Raw genomic sequence first — 23,739 nt, forward strand, 5'->3', positions numbered from 1 at the left:
GATAATGCAAGCTGGGTAGTGTATTTAATACACTCAATGAAAATTTTACTGTATGCGCTGAGACAGTTCTTACTGCCTTTTTCAAAACATTATTATTTTCGTTATTAAATGAAAAGTATCAGGAGATTGAATAAAGAATACTACTAAATTTATAGCTTATCTAAGAATTACCTTGGTAATAAAACACGTGAAGGCTTACAGTCCAAACCACTTTTTTCCTGCAATGTGCTAGCATCTTCAATCAAGTTTTACATGCAATATTCTTGAAATTTGATACAATCAAAGGTTACCAGTAGCATATATCCACAACAAATAACAGTAATTAGCAATTATTATTTGAATATAGTTTTTCCAAATTATCTTAATTATATCCTTAAGTATCCCTAATTAATTGCTTTACTGTCTATATAAAATATTTATTGTACATATAAATTGTTTGAATAATATACCTGAATATAGTTTAAATATATTAAAATGTTTTAGAACATTATTAATATAAACATATTGATATAAGAGCTTTTGCTTAAGAATGCATGTGAAAACATGTACTTCACATTCTATTTTATATCTTATTCCTTCTGCTAAAATATGAATACAGACTGCATTCCCATGGCTACATTACCCAATATTTCAGAGCAGGTACAAATGAAGTCAGCTTTAGTACACAAGGTTGCAATATAATTAAAAAAAAAAAAAAAAAAAAAAAACACACAATATAAGCTTGGCATATGAATTTTGCTGAAACCCTAAGACTGAGAAAAAAAGATTACCACTACTTTTCAGAATTTAAACCTTGGAGGTACAAAAACATTTGTCTGGGAAGTAAGCCTGTTCTCGAACCAAAATAGAAAAGCCTACTTTTTCGAGGGTAGGAACAATTTTTGGAAAATATGCAGTATTTCTTACCACCCAGTAGTTCTATCTCATTAATATGAGAAGTAAGCAATAATCATACCTGATTTAGAATTAAAATCAGGTTGATTTTTATTTTCTTTCCTTGTCTTTTCCTCAGACACAACAGTGTTCATTGGCTACACTGTGAAGATGTATTATTGGAGTACCAGTATCTTCCAGAAATGCATACAATCACATTACTCAAATCTTTTCTTAACACTGTTAAAATACAAATACATAAATAAGATTATAGAATTAAAACAGTTTAAATAGCTTGGTTTTGCCAAATTGAAGAAAGTAAAAAAAAAAAAAAAAAAAACCTCCAGTTCTAATTGAAGCACTGTCATTGCACTGGAGCAGACTATACATGCACAATCAATCAATTACCATTTCTCAGCTGAGGAATTCAAATCCTATTAAAAATCTAACTAGATCAGTTAAACTTGTTTTACCATGCTCTTACTGAATTATGTCATCATTTAATGAATCACCTTGATACCATTTGCCAGAAGACATAATCTGGGCAACGTCATGTGCCAGAACCAAGCCTCCATATCAGATTCAGACAAGGTGCTCCAGCCTTAGACAAGCACCAGTTCCACTGGTTTCCAGTTCCTCCCAGCACAGCACTGCAGTTTTTTCTCCAGGGCTCACTAAAACTGATGTTTTCAGATGAAGATACTGACTGACTGGCATTCCTAGCATGGTGGAAAGAGAAAGCACCTTGCAATGTTATTTGCGAGCAACGCTGAATATCATTGTTGGTATCACTGATACCAATATTTCTTGGATAAGTCCTACGACTACTCCTAGGAAACTGAAGGCATTGAAAACTTTCAGGATCTCAAAGAGGAAGCTGTGCTTAAGGTGGATACAGTCTTCAGGTTTCAATGGCACTCAATAGCACACCGTTTTGATGCTTGCAAAGAGACGAATACAGCTATTGAGCAAAATGGATATGGATGTACTCTGAACTCCATTAAACTGGTACAAGGGACTTAGGATAATGTATTTATGAAGACACTGCCCATGAGCTCCTAATTTAAACAGTTCTATGAGCATTTACACGAGGATGTCAATCAACTGTCTTACGGAACAGTAACAAACCAAAAACCTGCTCTGAAACTGAAATTAAAGAACTATTTTTCATTGCAGCCTAACTGTACTTCCACTCTTCTACCTGCACAGAGGGCAGAATGGCTACCTAAACATCATCGTTTTCAGATTTCTCACCTTTTAAGGAGAAAAACAAATTTGACTTCAAAATACTTCACTGATGGAACTTTTTTCCTCTTAACAATAAGAAAAACTAACAGTCTTCAGAAAAAGGAGTTGACCCATCAGTTACTTAAGCAATTTAAAAATAGCTTAACTTACGTTAAGTTGTTCACACAATTCACTAAAAACTATTTTCTTTCTCAATTTTCTATTACACACCAAGAAAACAGATACTGAAATAACTAGTGAAGATCCTTGCATAAGGTGGTCATAGGATTTTATTTTTTCTTTTTTTATCAGTAACACATTAAAAATTTGATGGCAGTGTTTTCAGAACCCACAACCCCAATATAGTAATTGGGAAGTGATTGTGAATAGATACTGACGATGAGTTTTCACCACACAGTGCAAAGAGCAATTCCTTGTATCAGACAAATTCTGTAAATTACAAACATTATCTCCTTTAGGAAGTTCTGAAGATAAATAAAGCTTAATATTTTCCAGCAGTCACTTGGAAACATATTTAGACACACGCTGCTGTAGAACAGACAATAAAACATGTAGTATTATTTAGGAAGAGACACATAATATTAAATGATGCTACCAACAAAAAGACAGCTCAGGAAAGAAAACCCACAAGCACAACACTAAGTTTCCTTTCAAAAGCATCTGGTTCCCACTGTAAGCAAAACAATTGCATATGGATCTGTAACTCCCTCTGCTGTTCCCTCGCTTCTGAAAAGAGTGGAAAAACTCATCTTGCCTACTGGTTCTCATGCCTTCTCAGAGGGTCATCTGCTGTTCTTAGACCTCCTTTTCACATCTCAGGACTACGTAGGTCACGGCCACTGCCATGCTCCACTTCATCTTTGATTCCATTCTAAAATCACACAACTCTTCGCCATTCTCCTTTAATGCCATTCACAAAAATCACAAGCCCTGAATGATTACTCCTTGAATGATACTTCTTGAAAACCAGCTGCCTGAGTTCTGCTCTCTCCTTATGCCCCTCTCAAGACTTTTCAAGTATATTTCTGTAATGAAGTTAGGAACTCAGGCTGTTCAAAATCTGAGATGACTACACCTTTGCCACGAGTATAAAAACAAATTACAGAACCATTTGTATTTCTTTGCCTGAATGACATTTGCTCGTTTTTTCCTCCATTCAAGAAGGGGAAAAAATGTTCATTCTATAAACATATATATAAAATATATATGCTTGTACATATATCTCTTCCCTCTTTCAAGGGCAATACTGCATTCATTTTCAACATAGATTACATGTTCTCAGAAACCAACTTAATTAACGTACATAGGTGTAACTTATTTCTAGTATTTCATATATTAACATAGGTTTAGCTACTGTGTTTTCACATACCACTTTTTTGTGGTCATGAAGGTATTATCCACAGTGCTAGAATACCTAGAGACCTCCAGCTGGCCTCTTCTTCCTGCAACTGCTCTTTATTGTATTATCTACTACAAGCTGCTGCTTAGAACCAAGGTTTCACAAATAATTTATATGGAACCAATGTGAATAAGTTAATTTGTGTAAGATCACTTATTGTGCTGTACTGAGACCAAGTATAAGGAAAAAAGCACAAGAGATTAAATAAAGTCAGGAAAAATTACTCCCCAAAGCCTTCTGATATTTGCTGCTACTGTCTGAAATAGACTCTACTGCCAACCTCTGCAGTTTTTACTGCCATCTTTCAGTAAGATTAGCCAACTCCTGTGATACAGATACTGCAGAAAAATCACCAATCTCGAATTAGGCCATAATTATATTGCTAAATAAATGCTCCTAAAAATGTTGTGTATCCATAGGATCTATAGTGACAGTTACTTCATGAAGAAAACAACAATCAGTATCTTCTTCAAATCAGGAGTCTACCCTTCAGCCCTAAAATTCTGTAGAGAAGTCCCTTTATATACAGTAATAATTCAAATATGGTTTATAAGTTCAATGTTAATTCATTTTTTGTACCATGTTCCAGAGAAGATATACTTATGTGCATATTGTACATACATTTACAAACAAATGTAATGATCCCCTACAGATCACCCAGCTTACAAATGATCTGGTATTTCACAGATGTAAATAAGACACAGAACCTGCGAGTTTACAAAATTCTGAAGTAATGATCCCTTCCATGCCAGTGCTGCTGCTGTTTGACAGACAGTCTACTGTATCAGATGCTTCAGTTTTCAGACTGACGCACGCCAGGAGTAAATATTAGATTCACAAATGCATTTAATTTGTTTTTATCAACTTCATTGCAGCCTTAGAGCGAAAAACTTTTGCTGAAAGAAATTGTCTCCCTTTTCCAGGATCTAGTACCAAACCATTTCTGGTGCCACTTTAGGGAACTAATCTTCCAGAAAATTAAACTAGATATTGGTGCGATTAAAAAAAAAAAAAAAAAACAGAAAACATGAGGGGGTAGGGGTTACATACAGTCAGGACATACAAAGGCATGGATAAAACCGGATGTTTCAACAGCTTCTTGTCATTAGGACAAAAGGGAAATCACAAAGGTTATAAATACACAGTGTAAGCCTACTAAGGTACGAAGAGCTTAAGTAGTGCAAAAGAGAATTTCACATGCTAAATTAATGCTTTCAGTTTTTAGAAAGACAAATTCATGTTTAATTACCACATTGTATCTTAAGAATAACTTCTGTTTAGATGTATCCAGTTAACACAAATTCTGTGACAGAATGAAGCCAATGGTTTGTAATAGCTCACTGTAACAGCAGACAGTTCTGTTTTAAGATAATACAGTGAGATAAAGAGATGAGAAGCAGACGGTATGGCCTACAGAATGATCTCCACCTGTACCTATAGATGCCCTCAGACACACTGTGACCAGCTACACTGGATGAAGAAGTTGCCACCCCACTTCATCTCCACTTGCTCATTACCTTCAAATCTCCCAGCATAACTGCATGTTTAGTCACTTCCTAACCCAGTTCTGTCAAAATGATTCCCGTTAGAAAATCTGTGTTTCAGCTTAACTCAGATTATTTTTGACAGAATTTGTTTAGCGGATGACTATAAATGCAAGTACCAGAAGATCTGAGAACATTGTAACCTTTAGAGCTAGGAGAGGAAATAGCAATGAGCAAGTGGAGACAGTTACCCCTTTCCAGGCTTCTGTAGCTGCAAGAGCAGCACATTAATCAGCCATAAAAGTCCAACCTGTCAGTCTGCCTCATCAGTGAAAACTGTATATCAAGGCTGGAAACTGTAAATAAAAGAAGTAAATCTATAAGTAAATCTATAGACTACTTATTTTACTGCTTAAAATTTCAGGTTGGGGTTAATTGTCCAGAAATTCCAGAAGATGTTTAAATAATTATCTGGAATGCTGTTTTACGAGTAACAGACACGCTATTCAAAACCTATCAAGAAGTGTGACCTTTCTATAAGCTTAATGGGCAAATACTATCCTCACCTTCTTATCTCAATTTATCATCACTAACAAAACCAAAACTAATTATTTTCAGTGAATTATTGAGGTGAATAGTGATTGTGTTTTTCCTTGTTATATGAAAAAGGAAATGGAAAACTACCATCAGAAGGCAACAAATTATCAGTATGTGAAATACAACACTGACAGGAAAAGTACTTGCTACATAGATCACCTTACCTTTTATTAACAGGCTTCTCATCCTTGTCATAGGGTCTTATGAACCATTTTCCAATTCTCACGAAGTTTTTATCCATCAAGCACCTAGAAAATAATTACATCAACAATTAATAACTGCATCTTAAAATGTAATTAAAAGCAATCTTTGAAGACTGTCAATTTAAGAGATTAAACAGCTGATTTTCCATCATACTGAAATCAACTCTGTTACTTTTGGGTTCAGCATTCCATTCAATTTCTCCACTTCCTGTTTTCCCACGAGTCACAGCACAACCACTGTCCAGTCTCACCGATGCTGATCTCCACACACACATTCCGCCCCATCTTTGACAGAATCCCTTCCGCTCCATGCTACTCTTTTTGCTGAATGATCCATCGCTTTATTTTTCGAACCCCTCTTCCTGAACAAAGATGATTCATAACACATTTTCTACACTGATTTCACGATGAAGAATAACGTATTTTTGGCTTGTAAATGACATAATATAGCTTCCTGTAATTCATATGCCATTGTTAGTTTACATTAACCAAAATTAACAAAGAACCATTTTTTATTCACATGATCCACAACATTATTTCAGATAACTTAGATAATTGCTCTTTTCTCTGTCATAAAACTTTTCTATAGCAAACATATTCCTATGTGACTAAATTCAGAACAACAAGTTGTCAGCATTCTGTGATACTGTTAGAAGTGCACAAGTTCTTTACAGAAACAGCAGGTTCTAACAGGCTCTGTGGCTTTAAAGAGAGCAGTGAGAATCCAAAGCAATCGATAATCATTTTAGGCTGACAAGTTATAGAAGTGCTTGATGACTGCCTAAGTCCACCTGTACCTATCAATCACACTAGCAATATGCTAAAACAATTTAAATATGCTTTTGTACCTTATATTTGCAGTTGAACATACAACCTAAAGGGATCACATACAGAAATTTGTTAGAAAGGCTTCTTTTTCGGTAAGGTAAATATTATGGTTTGAAAATTTTGAAGAATTGGTTGTTGCCAGTGGTTCATATTACAATATGTTTACAAATGGCAAGCATTACACAAGCTTCCCCTGCACATTTCATGTCTAAATATTATTTCATTCCTGGGATAGAAGAATTATAAATCTCCATTTACCAAAGTTTTTCAATCATTTATTTCTATAGCAGTAGCTAGAGAATAGCTAAAAAAATAATCATATGAAGTGTTCTGGGAAAGCACATTCTTCAAAACTGAGAAAAACTGTATGACACATAATTTAAAACTTGCAAATCTAGTATAGATATATAGGAAACAGGCAACAGACAATGTAAGTATCAATACATTCCGAATTCTTTGGTATAAATTTGGCAGGGTTTTCGAAAATTAAAACTAGGCTGAAGAAAACTCTAAGAGCAGCATTTCTCATTTAAAGCAAAAAGAATCCAGTTCAATTGAATATACTAATATCTTTAACTGAAATGGGAAGCTAAACCAGGAGAGATCTGAAGACACGGATCTTGTGCTGACAGAAAAGAAAAGCGCTTCAGTAAGTGTTTCTCTAGGAAAGATTTGCTGTCTGAGAAAGTCTTTCACTGTCAGCACACTTTATAAAAACAAAGGAAGTCTGTAGTGCTTACATTAAATGCCTAAAGAAAATAACCTATACTAGCAAAAAAAAAAAAAAGTTATAAACTCCCTGCACATACACACACTTCAATGCCACATCATCATGTCTCAGGACAGCAGGTTTAACTGCCTCTAGCTAATAGTAATTTCCCAGCAAAGAGTCTTCATGTGTAGAGCTGGCCTTAAAAATCAGCCACCCCTTGCATGCTAAGCTAACTCTCAGGTTATTCAAAGTATAATCCCCTATGAAAGGGGAAGCATGATTGCAGAAGCATGGATCTCAAAGGTTTGTCCAAGTGAACAACTATCAACAGCATTGCTTTTTTTTTTTTTGGTGCTATAGAAGTGTCCAGTAGTAACAAGAGCAGTAACAGTAAGCAGTAATAATGAGTGTGAGTAAAAAAAAGATGCTGGTCATAAACCCCCAAATATACACTTAAAAGCAGTTATTTAATCATATGAAATAGAGACATAAAATACTTTGAACTCCTTGGCTCATTTCTGTAGTTAAGGCTGAGTTATATTTTCTTCATAAACAGTACAGCTGTTAAAGCATTTCACTGTCAGTTGACCTCCCATATTTCTGATTTTACTTTTCTAAGATAAAATGACCTGAGGAGGCTATACTAATGATTATAACATAGTACAGTAATATTTTAAGTATTATGTCCTCATATCTTTTAACATTTTCTAAATGGCAAGCCACCAAGACACCAGGGAGAGCAGACAACATACCTCTGGTCTTTACTCAGTTATACTGAATTCAGGGGCAGGCTGAAGGGGACAAAAGTAGCCTGAAATGTTTCTTCGTACCCTGTCACAGCCAACATGGGCTTGATTGAGGGGATTCTTATTTTTATTTATTGCCATTTATCAGGAACTTCTGATCACTAATTTGGGTGCTAAGAAAAAAAACAAGCTCCCCTCTCGTTCCTAGCCACAACTCTCCCCTTCGGCCCACAGAGGCCGACGCTCCGTAACAGGCCAAGCAACCCCGAGGAGCAACGGTGTTAACTGCTTGGAAAGCCCAAACCACCCCACTGAGAAACCTATGTCTTAGTCGGACATAAGAGGTTTCAGAGACAGGAAAATCCTGCCCTTCAGTAACTGTAAAATCAACTAAAAAAATTATTTCAAGCTAAGGCCACAGCCCTGTCACTTCCTGATAAGATCAAAAAGAAGTTCAAGACTTCTTGTTGATTAATCAAGCTTTTCCTAAGCACAGGATAAAATGGGTCTTTAAGAAAGAGAGAACAGTATTTCACTCTTTAATAAAGCCTGCACGCTTACTGCTGTTATTTTTAATGAAATGATTATGATGTTAAGATTTCGTATGGCAAAGAAAGCCGCCAAAAATGGGATAATTGTAAAATAAACTCAGCCTAAAATTGAGGTAGCTAATTTGATAGATATTTGGCAAACCACCATCCTCAGTCACCTTGCCAACTACTTCATTAGGATTACAAACTAAAGGGCTTCCCACCGGCCTCCACTGCGGCTCCTCTGTAGCATGAGGCTAACGCGGGGTTTCACCTCAGGAGCAGGCCGCCATGTTCTGCCCCGCAGCCACCACCAGCCCACAGCAAGGAACAGGGAACTTCAACGGCAAGAGGCTGAGCCCAGGGCACATGTCTGCTCAGCCCAGGGGACACCCAGTACCGCTATGAACACCCAGCACCGTGTGCCAGCCCGCACAATTTCAAAAGCTACTGCTGAAAGAGAGCTTGAAGGTGTTCTGTCAGCTGTGACTGAGCAACTTCACTAGCTCTGCCAACTGTTTTCAGTACAGTTTGTAGTTGTAGTTGATGTTTGCTTTGGAAATTCTGCTTCACGAGCTTAAAGTGTTCCAATAAATAAGAATATCCACTAGGAGCCGTGCTTTAAAAGCAAGTTGGCTGGGTACCACAGATCAATAAGCGTGTGTAAAATGTATTTTTCACTTACACACTGCAAAGTGACTAACAGAGATAGTGACCATTCCAGACTGGGAATTGAATTCCTGTACTTTTATTCACTTTGTTTTAAAGTAGTCTAGTCTGTTACTTGCATTAAAAATCCCCTAAAAAGACTGATAAACAGAAAAATACGAAATACAGCACCTAGTCCTACACCTGTGTAGGCAACTACTCAACTTGCTAGCAGGCACGAACAGGTAACTGATAGTCATGGGGAAGTTACTATGCTCGTGGAAACACAGCCTCATGAACGTAATGCAAATCTGATTACTAGTAAGTAGATCAAAGCAAGCAGTATACTAAATGAGACAAGATGAAAGTACTTTCAATTAGCTTGCTTTCAGAGAAAAATATTTACTGCTACATTCTGCAAAATTACTCTAACACAGAGATACAAGAGATGCATTACATTTTTTTTATTATTCTTATATATTAAAAGAAAAGCAGGAATAGCCTAGTGACACTTAATTCTGAGAAGATTTCCAAATATGTAACAAGAAGAGCTGAAATAGAACACAGAAAAGATGGTGTAGACCTGAAGAACTGCAACAACAGACACGGAATAAAATGAACAGTCTGGGTGCAGTGTCACACACTGAAGGACTAACAAGCTATTCTTCTGGATGCTTATAATCTGATAGCTAGGTTAAGAAAAAGCCTTAAGTATATTAATAAATCACAAAATAACTTTGCAGTCAAGCCATACATATACAATGATTTAAAAATGATTCAGACAAAAAGCTAGGTTATACTAGGGCAGTGAGACAGAACTGTTAAACTTCACCCCGAATATTGTGCACAAAGTTAGTCAGGTTGTAACATGCATGTAATTAGGATGACTGGAAGAATGGAATTAAGATCTTTTAATATCAGCTGTTAAGATACATACTATTCAACCTCAAAGGGGCTAGGGATGTGATATAATAATTCTATGCAAGTATCCTTCTCTGTAAGAAGGTATAAGTTATACATATTTTTAACCATTTGAAACAGTTCCCCAGCAAGAAGAATCTAAGCAGAAAAATATATTGATATTATTTATCGTACATTTAATTAATCTGCACAGACCTTTATGATACATTACCAGATTCAGTGACTTATGAGATCCATTTCTACCCTGCATTTCTCGTACTGAACCTCTGCCTCTAAAAAAGCTATTTTAAGATCGGTAATATAAATGGTCTATAAATATTTCATTTTTATATTTAAAATACTGCAGGATCTTGAGTGCGATAGAGAATTTCTTACCTTTCCAGAAGATTATGAATTGCTTTGAAGAGCAGGGTCCTACACTCATAGGAAAGTCCATTCTCCCACAATCCTTCTTCCACCACTACAAAAACATAAATGTCAACATGCTCAGAAGAGGGAAGTACAGACATTTCAATAAACACAACTCCAACATTTTTTATTTCCAACAGCAACATGTTTCATAAAGCTATTTCAATTATTGAACACTGCCAGACTAGATCTAGACGTTACTAGCTGAAGACCCCAACTTTGAATTTAAATCATAAGAAGAAAACATAACTATATAAAAGCAAACACATTTGTTGATAGTAAAAGTATTCAATATTAAAAGTGGAGGGGAGGAGTTCACGATCTTTCTTTGCTGACAGATTCTTTAGAATTTATGTGCAGATGCGGATAACGTGAATAGTTAAAGGAGTAAAATCAATTCATACAACTTAAGAAATATTAAGAACTCTGCCAAACTCTCACTCATATGCAATTGAAGTTCCTGCATTGTACTGACTGAAACTGCAATGAAAATACACAGCTGATTTTTATTCCAAAAATCAAAATTGAAAATTTGCTAACAGAGCTGCAAAAATTTATGAGCGTGAAAAAAAAGCTATTCATCTCCCTCAGTGGAATGGAGCATAAACTAGCCACCTGAATGAGTATCTGAAGGGTCTACAAACCTCAGAAATATCTGCTGTCCTCATTCTGCTGCTTTCGGATTCTAAAACTACCAAAAGTAAAAACATTTTTGGGATACCTGTTCTCGATTCTGTATCTCCTGGCTGAAAAAAATTTAATCTTAGCCACAGTGCAAAAGCAAATGATTAAATATCTTTGTCAAGGAGTATGGATTTGTTAATTGTCTGAGTTTTGTCATTTCAATTTAAGAGGAATACTCTGCAGATCTTAAGAAATGCAAACACAAAATTCTGCAGCATGTTAAGAACTGAACACTTAACACCCCTCCTTGGCCAATTTAAAGGATGAAACCTTCCAACAGCATGACTACCATGCAGAGATCGTTATCCAAGTGTAGTTTACTCTACATTAGGTGTTTAAAGCAAAGCTTCTAAGGAGTTTCTGCTGTATGAAAAATATTAGGATTGTCAACAGTCTTCAAACTGCAGCTTCAAAGCCTCAAAACGCATCATTGTTCATTATTTTGCTTCTTCTCCCAGTAACCTTAAGTCATATACCTCAAACAAGAAGAGGCACATTTTTTTGAACATGTAATGTTATGATATGCTAACACTGGTAACAGTGTCTCTCTTTTTACAGGATGAATAAGCCAAGGCTTTAGTACCTAAATCACCTTATCGAATACCACAGTTATTTTTTCAGAAGAATGAAAAAGCAGACTTGTGCTTCTGGGCAAAATCATAAGCCAAACATCTTTCCCTGTAAAACCATTAAAGTCCTTTTTAATGCTCGCAAAGGCTTACTATTACTAAATATGTAGTGTGCCGTAGACATCTAACTACACACTTCTTCACATGAACTCAGATTTAACTTTTAAAACAGTATTCTTAAAAAATCATGCATTTTGAGAACTGTTGATATGTCTATACATTTTGTAGCTACTGAAACCTAAGAAACTGCCTCATGAATGTCTTGCACTCAAAACCAACAGTTGTCAAGTATATACTGTGACATGTAGCTACTCATGAGAGATATCACACCTGATTTCATTCCTATGGAAACCCACACGTCAACACAATTCATTTTTTGTTTGGACAGAGCCACAAATATGGCAGAATTTGTACCAACAGTCAAAAGAAACTCACTTACATGGCACTGAGCAATTCTCAAGTTCCACACTTAATCCCATTAGAGCATCTGTGCCAGAAACAAGCATTGCATTTGCATTAAGAACCTCATGCAAAATGAGGACAGGAATCCATTCCACGTTTTCACAGGAAACTTCTCACAGCCAATTCTGGTGTTCCCAGTCATAACTCGCTGTCCATCTTTTCTTCTGTTCCAAAGTATTCACAACAGACTAATGGGCCCCAATTAAAGAACAGCTCCCGGAACCACTTTCTGCCAGTATAATTCTGCCATTTACTCCAGAAGAAATGAGTTCAGATCATACTGCTTTATAATTTCCAATGTAAAACAATTTTAACCCTACAGAACATCACTACCAAATTCATTAGGTACTTGGCACTGCCTGGATCATTTTGCCCTGATCAGCTATGTGTGCTACATCTCCTCTGTGGGCTCTGTGGTCCCGCTCTTTTAATTAATACTTCCTTATCCCACTGAAAACGTTCACCTCACAAGCGAGAGCCCATACATGTGCCTGTTACCACGAAAATGGGGGTGAGTGGGATTAGGACTGCAGAATTTCACTTCCTCTCTGCTCTCTGGCTTCCTGATCCACTTTTCCTAAGAAAAGGGTTTAAATAACTGGAACAAATTACAGCTTCAAGATGCAAATGGTGACCAGTAACAGAACTTGGCAAAACACTAAAGCTTAGACTCTCTGCCATTTGCAAAGTTCCTCCTGTTGTAACAATAGATCTAGATTTTAGATGTTGAAGAATATTTTGAATTCCTTACACAAGATTGAAGACTAGGAAATAATCGTTGCTCTCTGTCTGTCTGCACAATGATTTGTAATGCTTTTAACACTCGGTGCTTTCAACTTAAGCCCTCCCCTCCAGTTTTTCAGCACTGCCTGGCAGCATTTTCAGGCACGCAGCTAAGAGAAAGCAGGTGCTACTCAGGTTCAGAAACAAGCTTGTGCCAAGCACCTATATCCTGTCCTGAAGGTATGCTCTGTTACTCTGGTTGAAACATTTCTCTTTAGAAGCAGCAAAGCTGGCACTATACTACAGCTGTGAAAGCCATCTCACCTCCCCCCAAAAAATAATTTAGAGCAAGAACCAAGTTAAGACTGAATTTTAATAAGAGAAAAAGGATGAGAGAGTAGGTAAGTGCTTTTTCCTCCGTGGAAATCAGAGTTTGGAGAAGCAACAAAGCAAACAGGACAAAACTGCCAGCTTGTGGCTTTCAGACTGGGCTGACAACAGCAGGCTGGTGGAACAGACCAGTCTCTGAAGCCTGTGTGTCATTTCCTCCACCTTTAATGACTAACAGAGCCACCTTAATTTTTTTTTTTTCTCCCAATAGCTTTAAAAAAAATAGAATGAGAACAACAGCTAGTGTCCAATTCTCACAGTATCATAAGATTAACTCCTTCTTCCAAAATTAAATATCTACATTGTTTTTAAGGCCATCACTTTCCAGGACCTGAGTAGAGAACCATTATTGATGGGATCTGTTGTTTGCAGCAATCCCATTTTGAGTTGGTCATCAGACTGGGAGTCCTAGCCCCTTCCCACCTGTGCGATCTTGTGAGATCTACTGATACTCTACTGGGATAGACGCAGGTATCCCTATGCTTACGTGTGTCCTCCTGTATGTCTGTATATGCTAACAACCTTATCTCATCCTCTGCATATGTACACTTGTCCTTGGCTACTCTGAAACATGAGCAGCTCATCCTTTCCAGTAAAAACAGGCAGAGGAGTTTATCCCCTTCTCACTGTCGGTCCTGTGAGAGAGGTGGTTTAAACACTACATTTGTCAAAAATACGCAACATCTATTGTTTTGGTTTTTAAAATGAAATAACCTCCCAGAATAAACAACTTAATCTACTATTGCTCAGTCTCTACAGATCTGGATTCAGGGGCAGGGAGATAAAACCGTGGTATCTCTGCCATTAACTGGAACTCTATAAACTGCTTAGTTGAGATACTCAGTCTAACCGTCCTTACTACATCATTCTCACACTCTTTAAACCCCACAAAGATAAGAGAAAGCCAAAGAAGCATATGGATCTAAAGAGAAGTGTGAAATTTTCAACCTCAAAAAAAGATTCAATAGCCAGTTCCATACAAGAACATTGTGTTCACATCTGAAGAGAACTCATTGCTGTAATCCATACAAGAAAATGAAAATAGCCACTAGCATTTTCATGTAAAAGGTGATAAAGCACCAAAACCATGTTTTAATAGTTAAAATGGCAAAAAAAAAAACTTCTGTGTAAATTGCCATGGTGCTCTGTAGCAAAACCATAAGTTAGTTACAGCTGAGTACCTGCCAATTACCATTATCCGAGGTATGTGTGCATACAGGATTAAGTTAAAAACCTTTTGCTTGCAACACCTGAAAGAGAACCCAACGTGCTGTTTCTCAAGTGAAGTTCCACAGAAAAAATGCTTTTTTATTTTCTCGTTGCTGAGACATTAACAAGAAAATCCAAAAAGGAAAAATGCGTATTTGGCAGTCATCATACTGGGTTATGACTGGGGGGCTAAGGATCTGCTGCTGGTCTCTACAGGACAGGAATTCATCAGTAGTCCTCACGTATAAAGCTTTTAAGTGTGTTTGTTATTTTGTTTTCACTGGCTCCAAAAATGAACAGAACATTTGTGCTGGTTTTTAACTTCACCCTTACAGATCAGATGTTAAATTAAAGGAAACTACAATAATTTAGACTCGTATTGTACATTTATAATTTAAACATACATTAATGAGCACCTTAGTTGGTTTGGAGTCTCTTTTTACTTTTAAATTATTGGAGTATTAAGGTCTTCAAAGTGTCCAACCATTTTTATGAAGCCAACCGTGTTCTCAAAAAAGCCATTATAAAAATTTCAAGGAGAAAAGTCACAGCAAAATATCAAAGCAAATACTTCAATAATTTTAGGTCTCCCAGCAGAGACACTGGAAAGATAATAAGATCTCTGTTCTGCTTCAGTGACCAAACTGACATATTTTACTTAAAAGAACTAGAGGAAGGAAGGAGAGAAAGCAAGTGGAGACTGTGTGGGCATTGCAGAGATAGTTATACCTTTAAGAAATTCAGCCACCCACATTTTAATAATTCAGGTCACACTGCCTTATGCAGTTAAAAAGTGGAATTAGTTTCAAAGAATACATATTTCCTCAGAGCTATGTTACATATTTCCTTTTAATGTATCGTATTGCAGCAACAGCTGAAATGAACGTCTAGACATCAAAAACAGTCTTTATCCCCACCTACTGCTTTTTTACCTCAGGCATCAAAACTAATGAAACCTATTATCCAGAACATTGAGTTCAGTAACCACATTGGCCACTGCAAATATGAAAAAACACTCTGGGACAAGACCAGTTATTCAGCCATTAAAATTACTGAAAATCAATTTCTTGCTGCACACTGCAGAAATACTGATAGATTAAAGCAGGACACATGGGACAAGGAGATTACTTCGAGGGAAGATTACTATGTCAAAATGCTGAGGATGGGGAGTTACTCGGCTACTTAGGACTCACATTTGGAGTAGTGCATGTTCCCCTTTACTCTTTGATATTTTGTCCCTTTTACCATACCATGAAACAAAGAACATGGCTTCTTTTCCTTCCCTGTGTAGACAACTTTTAAAAACACATCACCAAACAATTCAAACAAAATCAGAAATTCAATTACTAAAAGTAAGCATTTCATTTTAATTTTTATTAACTGTGCTCTGAAAACAATTTTTCAGAGACCAACCAGCATTTCTTCTAAAGAACTGAGTTAAAAGAGTAACAAAGCAATGCAATGGTACATTAATTCTGAAAAACTATATTACACCCATAAAAATCCAATTAAATGCAATGCTATTGATCGATCATTGTTATACTGCCATTGATCACCTTGTAAAATCTGTGTTTGAAGTCATTAGTGATTAAATTGACTTATTACTAAATCAGATTCAACCCACTTAGAGATCTAATTTCCTTGCACTGGTTATGATCGTAGGGAAATTGTACTGCTAACTCTTACAGGACTGAGAATTCATCTTGTCTCTCCATCTCCCAGTCAATTCATCAGCCAAAAACCAACTCAGAAGAAATGCTCACCGGAATAATCCATTTTTTCTAATTTATTTGCAAACAGAACGTGCAGCTCTGAAAATATGCGCTGCCAATCCACAGCAGCACGTACAACAAACGTCCCAACAAGGCATCCCTGCCAGCCTGAGTCCCGCATCGCGGGGCCGGGGCAATCAGAATCTTAATGAAGGCTCTTGCCAGAGATTGCTGGTCAGACGTGACTCGAGTTTGCATTTCAATAGATCACGAGGTTCTATCTGGGCACTAGAATTTTCTGGCAGAGCTGACTATGAACGTGAAATTGTAGCACTTCAGAAAAAAAGATAAATAAAATCTTCAAAGGCAACAGCTGTTGAATATCACAGGAATACTACAACGCTTTAATTGTTGCGCACTGAAACAAAAATTAGCATAATAGCTATTTATTGAAAAACAGATGGTAGGTAAGTATCTGCACTTAGAGTATGTTGGCGCTACTTGCAGCAGTACTTCCTCATTCCTGTTAGGTTTAAAATCATTTTAACAAATATAGATTAGATCTTGCATTGCCTCCCTTCTTCCTGTCCTGGCCTCTCACATTCTTCTACACCTGCACGGTCTTTTTGCCTTTTTGTTGTCAAACACCACAATTCAGGTATTAATAGAGAAATTTTTGCACTCTCACAATCGGCTACATAACATCTGAAAGGGCACAAGAAACAAACTGGTCACATAAAAATTTCTTTAGTTGACTTCAAAATACTCCAAAAATCACGGGGTAATATCTAACTTCTCCAAAACCAAAATTATTATCCATGAAGTCAGTAAAAACATTTCTGTGTAATTATAGCTCAAGTCTGCTTTCTATGTAGGAATGCAAAATTAGCTATACCAGAGAGCTGAGCAGCTCGCTTCAGAGATGTAAATGTTTCCAAATAAAATAGTTAAGCTTGCTGTGTGGTTTTTGCTTTGAATGCCTTTCACAATCACCAGCTCTGTCTCCAGAAAGAGCAAAGTGAACATAAATAGGGCACAATTTTGTATGCAGCTTACAGCAAAGTGGGAAGCTGTTTGCAATGTCAATCCTGCCCTTATGCTACAGAAAATCCCCCAAAATCCTTGAATTAAAATGTTTCATTTACCTCCTCCCCCTTTTTTAAAGTAGTTTAATTTTCAAGCTACCTTGTATTATCTACAGAAGCCCTTCCTATAGAAGAAAAGCCAAAAACCAAGTTGACCATAGTGAAAGCGGACTACAGGTATGGAGAGGTTCTCACCATCCTCCTCTCAAGAGTTCGGGGGTAAGGATGCCACCAAGAAAGCAGCACTCTCATACAGCTACTCCGGGGAATTTCCGGCATTTCCTCCCACATTTCTGAACTTTTGCCTTCCCATTATAGCTCATTTTGCTCTTCAGCTCTTTGGTACGAGAGTATTAAGAAGTATTTACTCAAAAGAATGCAGAAGTAAGCCAAAGTCGTATAATATTTTTTAAAATATGAATATGCTCCCAGGAATTTCATTTGCTCTCTTCTTCCCCCTTTAGATCTCCACGGTTTCTTCATTTCATTCCATTTCACCAACTTCCAGCCAGTGCAACAACCCTTGTTCCCCACACTAGTTGCACCCCTCAATTTCTGCCTTTTGATCTTCCTAGCTTCAAAGAAATAAATCTACCAAATCTGCGTCAGTACAATCTTCTTCTCTCCACTGATAATGAAGAAAATACAGACCTTTATTTGTCTTTTCTAAAGACAAATGTTGTTTTGCATCGCCCAGCAGAGGGTCTCTGCAGGATGCAACAGGACTCAGAGGGCAGCAAACCTTTTCCAGGAGGGATTCGGGCAAGTCCAGCCACCAGAGGAACATGAAGATTGTTCTTAGAAAAAAAATACGGTTGGTATTAATCCATACTTGGAAAGGGAAAGGAACTGAAAGCCTTTCCTCATTTGTAAAGTATGTGAGACGTCACTCCTGACAAGCAGATCGAGCACTTTGGAAAGCAGCTCAGGGATGCTCTTTGCCCTCTCCCCGAGCACAGGTTTGTCTTCAATCTGACCACACAGCTCAGGAAGGAAGGCTCCATTTTAACCTGCAACCCACTGAGCCCCTGAGAAGCCCTCTCCTCGCCTCCCATGAGCAATCCCCCTGCAGCCGGAGCGATGCAGGTGCTCATCAGCATTCATCCTACCCCCTTGCAGCCCGCGTTTGTGCTTCCACAAGAGTCCTAAGGAGCGTTTTCCAGGAGGCTCAGCCTGGCTGAGGGCACCGCGCAGCGTGACCAAGAGAACAGGGAAACACGATTCATTAGCCATGCCTGGAGAGATAACAATGGCACCGCTTCTTGCTGCCTTTCATCGCTCGCATTTCGATGGGGCGAATGCATTCCTGCTGCACAACAAGCACACTTACAGACAGGGAAAAACATGAGCATCTTTAAGACAGCCTTCTTTTTTTTGTTGGTTTTCAGTCTTACAATATGCGTGCAGGCTACCACAGTTTTAAATCAATACATTAAGATTATAAATTTAATATACAAACAAGATCTCCAAGCCATCCAGAGAGATATTTACAGAGATTCACAGGTGTGATGCTGCCAGGCCCCTCCCTGGCCACTTGTATCTTCCTCCCAGCCAGCCTGGGCCTCGGGGAACAACCAGCTACAATGTTCCATCTCAGTTGTACGCTTGTGTTTGTAACTAAGGAAATACTTGGATTTCCATTCTCCAAAATCCAAGTTTATTTTTTTGCATAAGAATTAAAATTTCACTCATTTCCTTCTCATTCACACGTCCTTCTGGTACTGCCATCCTGCTCTACCTGAACTACTTACAGCTCCTGCGTTACCACTTCCTTCTTTTCCTTCATGCTTTTTAATCTAATCATTACAGAAGTTACAATTTCCATCAAAAAGTCTACTATAACTTATTTGCAACATATTATGAGAAGACTGCATTTTGACTTGAGGAATTCCAGAAGATATTTTGGAGCAGCTTCCCATTTTAAACACCCACCACGTCACACAGACACAGAACTAATGGTTACAGGAGTGGACTACAGCACCAAGCTCAGGATATGCAGAACATCCAAGCTAAGTCCTCCTCTTGGTACTTTTTGAAACCTAGAAAAAGCATTGCTCAAGCACATTTGCTTCTTGTTTATACACCACTCGAAAATAATGTTTCCTGCCTAGCTACTGGAATTCATTATAACAGGGTACACAGGAGTGAAGTACAAAATTGACTCTGCAATTTGTTTACAGAGGAACTTGCTGAAGGAGAAGTTGAAGCAATTTCAACAACAACAGCAAAAAAAAAAAAAAACCAACCACATACAAGCACAATAACACAACTCCAAAAACACTGCCTACCAGCTCCAAATATGCAAGTAGAGAGCAAATGCAAACAATAAGACCAAATTTAATGCTACTGGCTCTGCTTTATTTTTTGTTTGGTTGTTTGTTGTTTTTTGTTTGTTTTTAATGAAGCACTAAGTTTCAGCTATAATACTGATGTACACTTAAGAAGCAGAGGGTCTTGATTCAGCAGTAGCCTAACAACATCGCAAAAGTGTTTATGGTCAGACTTAGCACTTATACACAATATCAGAATAAACAGTAAGTTTCCAGAGTCCCAGTTTTGCTACTTTTTTTTCTTGGAAAAAAAAATATCAGAGTATGCATCTTCAGCTCAGGTATTAAGAGCAGGAGAAGTGGTTCAAATAAAACTTCTTTTAAAAAATATGACAGTACAAACAGTTTCTCTCATACACACATCATCTTGGAGAGAACAGCAGACATTCAAAACCACAGTTGCAGAACAAAAGGCTAAAAAAACACTTCAGAAACAACACGACCAGATTTTTGTCATTTTGTTTATTCTGTACTGGATTTTAGTGCTCCCCAAGAAGCATGCCAAAATACTTTGTGCTCTTCTGTGAGCACAAGTTTACTGTAGTTTGCCACTATTTAAACTGAGCTAGAGTGAAATGACAGCTTTTTTTTGCAACAGCATCATGTATCGAGTCCTCCCAGGGAAGGGCTATGCTCCTGGGGCAGCTGAGTGTCAGGTTTTTTAAATACGCTTTTGGCATCTCCTGATAAAGAGCCAGCAGAGGGAGCTACGTGTAGCCGGTTCTTGGACTCCAGCAGGATCTGGTTTTCAGATTGAAAAAAAGGGGATGCAAGATCACAGATGATAAAAATACATCTTCTGACAGAAATGACCGCATTCAACAACAAATATATTAAAAGTACGCCAATTTTGAGTAGGAAAAGTTTAATCACTTTTTTTTTTCCAAGTGAAACCTTCCATACAGAACAGCTTTTAAAGCAGAGTAACATGCCTGAAAAAAAAAAAAATAAATAAAAAAAAAAAAAAGGAAAGACCTAGTCCCAAGTGTCCGGTACCAAATCTGTATAATGGCCCCTTGAGAAAGGCTAGATAGGTTTAGTCAAAAATCCGAAGATACATGAAAATATTCAAATCTCTATTAAGCCTTATGGAATTAAGGGCCATGCAGAGTGTGAAAGACCACACCTCGTGAACACAGTCTTTCCTGGAAAGTTTCAAGATTTCTGAGTTCAAGTTCTCAGTTAACCAGGACAACGCGATAATAGGAGACCGACTCAGAGGTGGTGTGTTTCTGTTTTGTGTTTAACTAACACTGAGCCTCACTAAAGCGACTGATTTTTACCATAGTGATGTTGGCAGCACCTCTCAGCACAGAAAGCTTCAGCTACAAACCTAACTGCTGCAGATGTACCCAGACACTTCCACCTCCTTCCCAGGCTCATGAGAAGACAAGCACAACACACGGCTGTTTGTACGGCTGGCCTGACGAAAAGGATGAACAAACACCCCAAACCGCAGTTACCAATAAGCTCCCTAGTAAAAAACAAGCCCTCTCCCTCCCCACCCCACCAAGTGCCATTTTCAAGCTGGGAAAAATACAGATGCTCCTTCTGCCAGAGACAGAAAAACAAGTTGTGAGCCCACACGTGATTTTCCTTAAATGGAAGGTTTTACTGTAAAAAAGATAATAAAAGTGACAGAACTTAGCTCCCATAGGGCATACAGCATTGCAGACGAAAAAATGACTGAAGACTGAAAAGCTGTTCTGCAAATATGCAGATCCTTGGAAACATGCACAAGTACCAAGATTTTGCAGGCTACGTGAGACCATTAGATCTTTGTCATAATCAGCAGGACTGAATGGACAACTTATTTAGTAATTGTTTAAAGTCAGTCCTGTTCTGTAGAGACCTCCCCAGCCCCTACAGGCGTTGGTGCAGTCAGGAGGTGGGACAGGAGGAGGCTCCCCGATGAACACAAGGTCTGGCAGAACCAGAACCTCCTTCCCAGCGAGGGAGGATGGAGGACTTTCTATTCAACCCAAAGCGATACAACTTCAAACTCCCTTTTGTACCTGGGACTGCTTTTAAAAATCAGTTTAATAACATTTGTGACAACCCATCCCCAAAACAATCCCTTTCCCAGGCGTTTCCTGCGCTCACTGCTGGAGTTGTTTCACACGGCCGTGTTTCAATAGGAGCTATCTCCTCACGGCTGGTTCTGCAATGCAAATGTAATATGTTGTTCGCTTTACAGTCTGTTGCCATGGATATTAATGTGATGTCATAAATTGTTATATCTTCATTGCAGAAACAAAATGAAGGGGGTTGCAAGCAGCAGAAAAACCAGAACTCATCTGAGGAACCATATTTAAGAAGCAACTCTTGTACAAGTCAAAAAAGGCACAGATTTATACTTCAGAACTGTTGTATGTTTCTTTCACTGCATAAGAATGAATTTGAAGGTTACAAATTACCTATTTAATTTTATGTACACGGAGGGAACTCCCCAGCCCCAAATACAACAATATTTCTGCAGTTTACCTGTTCAGCATGCCTGAGAAGGGCTGGCTCTGAACTCTCACCTCATGTACCGGGCAGTGGCTACACACCCCAGTGATGCCTGTGTGACCTCTCTCCTCTTTTTTCCTTTATTTTAAGCTACTTTTTGGCCCATTCATTACATCTATTGCATAAAATTGGCCACATCGAAAGCAAGAAAACTGCAAGGACCTCACTTCTGAAAAATGAGGGTTGCTGATTGCCCTTAAAAATAATTATCATACAGACATTCCTGCATTTTTGTTCTTCAAGGACTCCAGGAATAAACAAAGATAAAATCTGTCTTTGTTTTATTAAAACAGTAGTTAAGATTACGAGTTCATCTATTTTATCTGCACACATACACAAAGAGAGAAGGAAAGAATAATTTAGCTCAGAGAAAAGCATAGTACAGTACAAAGCACACCCACTGTTCATAGTCCATTTACATCTTTTAGGATGAAGAGAGAATCCAGGATTTCTCTCATTTTCAATTAGTCAAGCTCTTGTTTAATCTTTTTCCCAAACAGTTTAGCTTTTCTCAAAGTGGATTTAATGAAGTCAAAAGACACACAGCAACTGGGGAATGAATGGGCACTTCTGCCTGCTCAGAGCTGCCGACCTGCCAAGCAATACACTACGTGGGATTCAGACCCTTCACACGACACAGGGAACATTTTACACCCATTTAGTGCCCCCTCGGTCACCGACACATCCAAGCCTAAATACAATGACAACAACTTATCTGTTTACAGTGGTATGTAAAGTGTTAAAACGTTCCAACCCTCCTCAAACTTACCTGAATTCTGTATTAGAAAATAAAATAAATCCAAGCCTTTCCATTCAAGTTGGACATCTGATATATATATAAAAGATCAGAAAAGAGGACAGATCTGATCTTTCATGATGTAAGATTACTTTCCCTCGTCTAATCTGTAGCTTCTGCTTCCCTGCTCAATCTAATGAGGACTCTTAACCTTTTCCTGTAAGTCTCTCCCTGCTTAGCTCTCCATCATAATTCATTACATACATTTTTGTTCCCATGCCCACAGCAATTTGTGGGGAAAAAAGAACATGGAAAAAAGGGAAATACATGAAGAACCACTTGCCATTCAAATCTCTCCAAACCTCAAATGGCTTCTGAACAGCTGAACAGAGAAAAATATTTTTTTTCTTAGACATCTTAAAACTGAGAAAGGTGTTCTGCAACTACAACTCCCCTGGTTTTTGGATATTATAACTCCTTGTCTTATCACTTGCTTATGAGATCTGTTACTGGCAGTAAAACACACAACAAGCAGTAACCCTTCCAGTTCAACAGAAAGCACGATACTGCATGGTGAGGTGCACTTCTTTGGGAGGTTACCACTGGCATCAGCTCTACAGCAGGTGCACACGTGTATCAGGTGTTTTAGAGTTGTATAATAATTAACATAT

At 37.8% G+C, this 23,739-nt stretch overlaps 1 protein-coding gene across 6 annotated transcripts in view; it reads right to left on the bottom strand.

Moving 5' to 3' along the window:
* MED13L (mediator complex subunit 13L) overlaps positions 1-23,739 on the bottom strand; it is a 211,219-nt gene that overhangs the window by 88,297 nt on the left and 99,183 nt on the right. For all 6 annotated transcript variants that reach the window (XM_084539088.1, XM_084539089.1, XM_084539087.1 and 3 more), the window contains 2 exons: positions 10,565-10,649; positions 5,766-5,849 (listed from right to left, as the gene is read on the bottom strand). In XM_084539088.1, coding sequence (XP_084395214.1) covers positions 5,766-5,849; positions 10,565-10,649 — 169 coding nt within the window. The remainder of the gene's footprint in view (positions 1-5,765; positions 5,850-10,564; positions 10,650-23,739) is intronic.

The sequence above is a fragment of the Aythya ferina genome (assembly GCF_964211825.1).
Source record: "Aythya ferina genome assembly, chromosome: 17".
Taxonomy (NCBI): domain Eukaryota; kingdom Metazoa; phylum Chordata; class Aves; order Anseriformes; family Anatidae; genus Aythya; species Aythya ferina.